Genomic DNA, 7,438 nt, shown 5'->3' with positions numbered 1-7,438 from the left:
TTACGGTTGGACTCGATGATCTTAAGCGTCTTTTCCAACCTAAATTGCTTCTATGATTCTGTGTTTGCAGGTTACCTGTGTTCTCCAGTAAACAGCGGTTGGGCTGACTTCTAGGCAAAATGCAACAGAAAAAAAGTACTATTTGAGTGCTACAACCCTGTAACTATCTTTGGGTTTACCCTCCTGCATAACTAAATGTCTCAGGTCTGAAAAGGCACAGACAGCAGATTTGGCTCACCAGGAGAAATATTGTGAGAACAGTGTTAGTAAGTCTGCATATTTTAAAGGCTTAGGAAGGTCATTTTATTCCTGTATCTGACTTCCACTACTCCTCAGTATCAGTCAAGAAATATCATCTGGTTGTTCTTCTACTGAGCTTAAGTTGTGCAGCTGGCTATTTTTAAATGGCACATACTTCTCCATGGCAAGAAGATAAATTAAAGAAGAAAATTAGCCCATTATCTTCTATTCTATCTGGTTAATAGGCTCCACACATATTATTCTATTACAGATAATTCTAACATGTAATTTAGCAAGTTGTACTGTCAATGTACCCTGCTACTCTGCCAGAGACAGCAGCCCAAATACCCTGCAGACAGCTGATGATGGCAAGATATCTCCAGGGGAGCAGATCCACCCTACAGAGGGTGGGGAAAGGCAAACAGGAGTTGTTAGAGAAACCAGGAATCATCTGCCAGGCAAAACTACGAAGAAAACAGCGAGGGAAGGCAGCTAAGCATGAGGGGAAAGCAAAGCCCAGGCTGGGCAGCACTGCATAGCGCTCCAGCAAAAGAGGGGACGAGGGGCAGGGTGTCATCTGCAGGCAGTGCCCTTTGCAGGTGGTTGTCAACTCAACCACCACGACACCCAATTCTGGGTCTCACTACTGATGTCTCCCAGTGTTCTTTTGACAGGACAGTGCCATGCAAAATTCCCTGTTTGATACACCCCACTGAAACAAATCCAGATGTTACTAGCCTCAAACTGCTTCAGCTACGAGTCCAACTTAACCTGAGTCGTGTTTTCAGCTCCTAGACACTACCTGCATGCGAAAGCTGCTAAATAAGTCCAGCTGCTTTGGGAGCAGCATTGGTGACTCATGTGTTGACCCACTTTCCGATGATGCAGAATCAGCATCCAGGCATGGTGCGATGCGTGGAGGAGAGGCGCAGCAGGGTCCTGCGGCAGCCTGGCTGCGGCTACGTAGACCGGCTGTGTCCATGCAGCTGTGTCACGCTGCTCTCAAACACACTACGCGTTTTCAGGCACGTTGAGTTTATGGCTGTGCTGTGCATCTGATGGTACATCAAGCCTGTTCATGTCAAAAATGCAGTGTTACGTTAAGCACAGATAATGAATACAGGGTCTAAAAAGCTAGAGGGAAAAAAACCTTCTCTAACCACATCAAGTAATTAATACATCTTTTCCTCTTCCACATCTGACTATTTATTTGCACTGCGTTATTGAAGATGACATGCAAAACAGCACAAGGAGCAAGATCCCAAATTCATCTAGTGTCTCCGTGATTTCAGGACCCACTCTAAGTAGGTAGACAAGGAGAAAACAATTGGTGATAGATGCAGAGCTAGAGTAGACACAGCAAAAAGCATCAGCAAAACACTGAAAAAAACTCAGAAAGGAAAGGCGGGAATTTGTATCACTTGGAAATCTGAGGACGGTAGTGGTTTTTTGACCTTGAACGTTTGGCTTCTGGGATGAGCTTTTTGATCTTCTGGTCATTAATTGAATCAGAATGTATCTTGCACAGTATCAAGACTCCAGAGTTAAACATTCACACAATATGCCACAGAAACAGACTTTCTATTTCAAAAGAGTAAGAGACATTGCACGTCAACACTAGGACTGAAAGGACACTTTTTGGACTATCAGCCCGTGGAACAGTGTTTATAACTACATAGGAAATAATATTAAGTATTTCTGTGATAGGCTAGGACCAACCCAAATATCTGGCTAATAAAAAGGTAGGAAAATCTGTCTGGCAATATATCCAAATTACTCTCCTTCCTTCTTAAAAGAGGAGGTAGGAGATATCACATAAAATAGTGTGCAACATACGTACCAAAAATGACACACAACAGTTTGATCCTAGAAGCTGTATCCTAGTGCACGCTCAGTAATACAGAGGTCACACAAGTGGTGATAGCCTCACCATACATTTCTGACCGCCTCTGAAATCCACACCTTTAAGCAGCGCGAGTACTACTTACAATTACCTTTCATTGGGTCAGGTAGGTTTTTCACACACACTTGTTAAAGATAACCTTTGCTCTTGGCTCTTCGTTGCAGCCTGAGCAAAAGACGTGGCCATGGTTGCCCACAGCATGGATAACAGCAGCGGCCCTTTTCTTCTCCCTACCTTCTTGCTCCTGCCGCACAACAAGAGCTACCCCGAAACCTCCATGCCTCCTGCTGGCTACCAGGGGACGGAGTCACCCACAGGACACGGCTCAAGCAGGAACCACACTGCCTGGCGCTATGACCTGAGGCCGGGGGAAATCGCAGCAGCCAGCATGGTGTTGGGAGCGTTGTGGCTGGTTTCCGTCTTGGGAAACTCCCTCGTTTGCTTAGTCATCCACAGGAGCAGGAGGACACAATCCACCACCAACTACTTTGTTGTCTCCATGGCTTGTGCAGACCTTCTCATCAGCGTGGCAAGCGCACCCTTCGTGCTGCTCCAGTTTACCTACGGCAGGTGGATGCTGGGGAACGTCATGTGCAAGCTGGTAAGGTACATACAGTTCCTCACCCCTGGAGCCCAGATATACGTGCTCCTCTCTATATGCGTGGATCGCTTCTACACTATCGTCTACCCCCTGAGCTTCAAGGTGTCGCGGGAGAAAGCCAAGAAAATGATTCTGTCCTCTTGGCTCTTTGACGCCGTACTTGCATCGCCAGCTTTCTTTTTCTATGGCTCCAACAGCGACGACCACTGCAACTTTTTTCTCCCAGACTCTTGGGGAGGAGTCGTCTACAGTGTCGTCCACCTCTTGGTGGGGTTTGTGATCCCATCCCTCCTCATTATCCTCTTCTACCAGAAGGTCATCAGGTACATTTGGAGAATAGGCACCGATGGCAAGACTATCAGGAGGACAACGAATATTGTCCCACGAACAAAAGTGAAAACCATCAAGATGTTCTTGACGTTAAACTCGGTGTTCCTCCTCTCCTGGCTCCCTTTCTACGTGCTACAGCTGTGGCACCCGCAGGAAACAGACTACCGAAAGAGCTCCTTGGTTTTCCTGGCCATCACCTGGATCTCCTTCAGTTCTTCAGCCTCTAAGCCAACCCTCTACTCCCTGTACAACGCCAACTTCAGACGAGGGGTGAAAGAGACTTTCTGCATGTCCGCCATGAAGTGCTACAGAAGCAACGCATACACCATCACCACCAGTTCCAGGATAGCCAAAAAGAATCATGTTGGCACTGCAGAAATCCCAGCGCCGGCCAAAACTCTCACCAAAGACTCCCTCTATGACGCTTTTAACAGAGAAGCAAAGGAAAAGAAACTTGCCTGGCCGATTCAGGCCAATCCTCCAAATACCTTTGTCTAGTTGGCTGCTTTTGATTTGAAAAATTACCATGCACCCCCGGAAACAGAAGATTTCTCTTGCTTCTGAACCAACGTATATTTGTATAGTTTTAGCAGAACTTTTAAAGAAGAAAAAAAGATGTTATATTTTATTAAAGACCTTGAGTTTGATGTGTGCAGTCTACTGCCTTTCAGTTACATTCTGCTTTTTGGAAGCACTCTCCTTGAATCACGAGCACCACTTTTTCACAAAGCAGAAAAGCTCTTGCGCTCTCTGTGCACAGGGAAAAAGTGAAAGGAAGAACACGGCGTTTTTTCATCCCCGTACATTGGCCGCCACGTAGGAACGCCTAAATCCACCCAAAGCCAGCTCTACCTCCTCTTGTTAGAGCCTTAGGTATACTTTTGCACCAGGGCTTTCCTTCTTCACAGAATCACACACGGTCGTGGTTTAGCCCCAGCCATCAACTAAGCACCACGCAGCCACTTGCTCACTCCCCCAGGGCGGAACGGGGGAGAGAATCGGAAGGGTGAAAGTGAGAAAACTCATGGTTTGAGATAAAGACAGTTTAATAGCTAAAGCAAAAGCTGCACACACAAGCAAAGCAAAACAAGGCATCCATTCGCCACCCCCCATGGGCAGGCAGGTGCTCAGCCATCTCCAGGGAAGCAGGGCTCCATCCTGTGTAACGGTCTCCTGGGAAGACAAACGCCATAACGCCAAACGTCCCTCCACCCCTTCCTTCCACTTCTTCCCAGCTTTATATACTGGGCATGACGTTATATGGTATGGAATATCTCTTTGGTCAGCCTGGGTCAGCTGTCCCAGCTGTGTCCCCTCCCAGCTTCCCGTGCACTCTCACGCCTTCTTGCTAGCAGGCCAGCACGACAAGCTGGACTGTCCTTGACTGCATATCAACAACTCAGAACACCAGCACGTTATCAATATTGTCTCATCCCAAATCCAAAACATAGCCTCCCACTAGCTGCTGTGAAGAAAAGTAACTCTACCCTGGCTGACACAGGACACACAATCATTACGGTTGGAAAAGACCTTTAAGATCATCCAGTCCAACCATCAACCCCACACCACCATGCCCACTGAACCATGTCCCCCAGTGCCACGTCTACATGCTTTTTTGAACACTTCCAGTGATGGTGACTCCACCGCCTCCCTGGGCAGCCTGTGCCAAATGTTTGAGCACTCTCTCAGGCAAGAAATCTTTCCTAATACCTAGTCTAAACCTCCCCTGGCACAACCTGAGGCCATTTCCACTCCTTCTATCGCTGCTTTCTTGCGACAAGACACCAACACCCACGTCGCCACCACCCACTTTCAGGTAGTTGTAGAGAGCGATAAGGTCTCCCCTCAGCCTCCTCTTCTCCACTCCAAACAATCCCAGTTCCCTCAGCCGCTCCTCATAAGACTTCAGCTCTAGACCCTTCACCAGCTTTGTTGCCTTTCTTCTTGCTCAGACCCCACGGGGAAGATGGCCATACGTGGGCAACGCTGCCATAACCCTGAGCCCACTGACATCAGAGCTAAAATTCCCGCTGCCCTGCTAGGCTCAGCATCAGGCCAGCGCCGAACGCTTGTGCAGCTTCGGCCTTGCACCTCTGCACAGGTGTCGTGGCCCAAACCGCCTGGGAAAAGTCCTCCCCTCGGCCTTGCCCACCCTGCCTCCTCTCCAGCTGCTTCTACACCCAGCCTGTGGCACCCACCCACAAGCCAGGGCTGGGCACCACCGGGGAGAAGACCTGCTCGTCAAAAGGGGCCACGGCTGTACCAGGCACCCAGGGGCGCCTCACGTCTTCTGCACAGCGCGCCTCCAGGCCCGAGTCCCTTCTTCCGACCTACGCCTGGGGCACCTGCAGCACATCGGGGCTTTTCCCCAGCAGCAGCAGGAAAACGAGCGCTGCGGTCGCACGCTCGCCTGACGGCACCCTCCACGGCCGCCTGTGTTAGTAGGTCCCCACCAGGCGCCCCAGAGGAGACAGGCTGGCAGGGAGCTGTGGCTGCAGCTGGAGCCGGCTCCTGCCGCTAGTTCTCTGCCAGCGCACTGAGAAAACAACCACACGGGGCCGGACGGGGCTTGCGTCCTGGTGGGAAGGGGAACGGCACCGGCTGTGCCGGCCGGCGAGCGCTGAGGAGAGGCAGGGGCCCGTCTGCACCCCCCGGCGCCCCATGGCGCTGACGTGCTCATCAGAAAGGGGCACTGGCGCCTGCGCCTGGGGGACACGGGCACCCACACGCCGGCCCTGCAGAGCCTGACCTTCAGCTCCACCGGCACAGGGCACGAGGCTGCGCGGCAAGGGAGGCTACGGGGACCTGTTGGGCTGGTAAGGGCAGCTGGGCCAGCCCGACATCCCGGCCGAGCAAGGGCGCAGGCGCCTGTACCTTGTGGGCATATACCCAGCTTGGGTCCAGCAGCTGGAGGGGTTTACTCTGGAGGCAAATTTGGCTTGCTCCATCGGGGATGGAGCCCTCCTCCGATCATGAGGATGGGGTAACAGCGCTGGAGGTGAAGCTATATTTCAGTGCTTGCTCAGAAATGCAGAGGCCACTCGAGCCTCCAGGCAGGTGGAAAACACCGCCTAAGAAGTAGACGGGCTATTGGCTGTGTTAGCATTAGGGCTGGTTTTCTCGTCAGCAGCGAGAGCCCGCGCTGCGTGACTGCTCCGTGCTGCTTCGGAGAGATGAACGCTGAGGGCCCCTAACGTCAACTGCCCTCCATCCATAAGGGTGAGCTGTCTGGCCGCTAACAGAGCTATAACCCCCTTTAAAGCCAGGTCTCGCTTCTTCTTTTGCCTCGTGCTCACCCATTTGGTGACTTTCGCGACCCGGCCTCAGCGCGTGGAAGGCCGTCTTATCAGTGGCCAGGCAAGGCGATGCCTGCACAGGGGATGGGGAGGAGGAGGAAGGACTGCAAGGGCCCGGCGAGCAAAGAAGGGCACCTTCTTGACAGGACCAGGAGAAAGCAGGGACTGTAAGCGGAGCCATTCTCACTCCAGAAGAACAGGGCTTGGACTCATCCGGCAACAGCCATGCAGCCCTGCAAACCCGCAGGTCCTGTCAACGCAGGACTGCTGAGCTCAGACACTTGGCAGAGCTCAAAGCCAAGACAAGGCGAGCGGGTCCCTTCCCAGCGCTGAGCAGGGGCCTCCCCCTGACACAGCTGTGGCCAGAGGTTCCGTCTTGCGTGTTGCTGCCAGTTGCTCCTGGCAACCCTTCAGTTGCCCCTTGGGTCACCCACAGACCCGCAGAACCTTCGGGTTGCTGGAGGACGGGCTCCGCTCGGCAGACGGGCTCCGCAGGGGGAGCCGGGAAGAGTCAGACTTGCTGCCTGGCAGGTCCCTGACCAAGGTAAGCGCATCGACCCTCGCCCAGGGCTTTCTCCAGAGCACAGAGACCCCCAACAGCTGACTGCAGCCGCGTCGAGCGACAGTTCAACCCACACTCCTGGGGCTCCCCTGCTGCAAAGCAAAAGGCTCCCCCCACATCTCAGCTGCGTGGCGGCATTTCCCACCTCCCCCAGAGTTCCCCCGCGAAATCAAAACTCTGCCCTTGATAAAGAAGTCTTCTGCAGGTCGCTGGCGCGAGCCTGTCGTGCCACCTTGTTCTCAGGGGGACGGAGGGAATTGCTGCCCTTGATGGGGCAGGGAAGTAACGAGGCAAGGACGTGCGGGGACAGCCTTGAAGCTCAGGATAAACTCTTTAAGGTATACAGTGCCCAGCTCCTGATGAAAACGTCCTCACTCGGCAAGGGCTGGGGAGGATGCACGGTGAGGAGCGCCCACCCAGCTTGCTGACAAATACCTACATGTTTGCAGGGCTGCGCGGGGGTTGCCATATGACTCCAACCCCTGTCCTCCTGAAGCGTGAATGAC

General features: G+C 52.5%; 1 protein-coding gene across 1 annotated transcript; it reads left to right on the top strand.

The window, feature by feature from the left end:
* Positions 1 to 2,308: 2,308 nt before the first annotated feature.
* Positions 2,309 to 3,572, top strand: LOC309414558 (putative G-protein coupled receptor 19; the record flags this gene model as incomplete). The annotated part of the gene is made up of 1 exon (XM_082011900.1): positions 2,309 to 3,572. The coding sequence occupies exon 1, from the start codon at positions 2,328 to 2,330 to the stop codon at positions 3,570 to 3,572; it is 1,245 nt and encodes a 414-aa protein (XP_081868026.1). The 5' UTR covers positions 2,309 to 2,327.
* Between the last annotated feature and the right edge of the window lie 3,866 nt (positions 3,573 to 7,438).

This window comes from Phaethon aethereus (genome assembly GCF_964289735.1).
Source record: "Phaethon aethereus genome assembly, chromosome: 1".
Taxonomy (NCBI): Eukaryota; Metazoa; Chordata; class Aves; order Phaethontiformes; family Phaethontidae; genus Phaethon; species Phaethon aethereus.
This window is presented reverse-complemented; position numbering and strand designations above follow the sequence as displayed.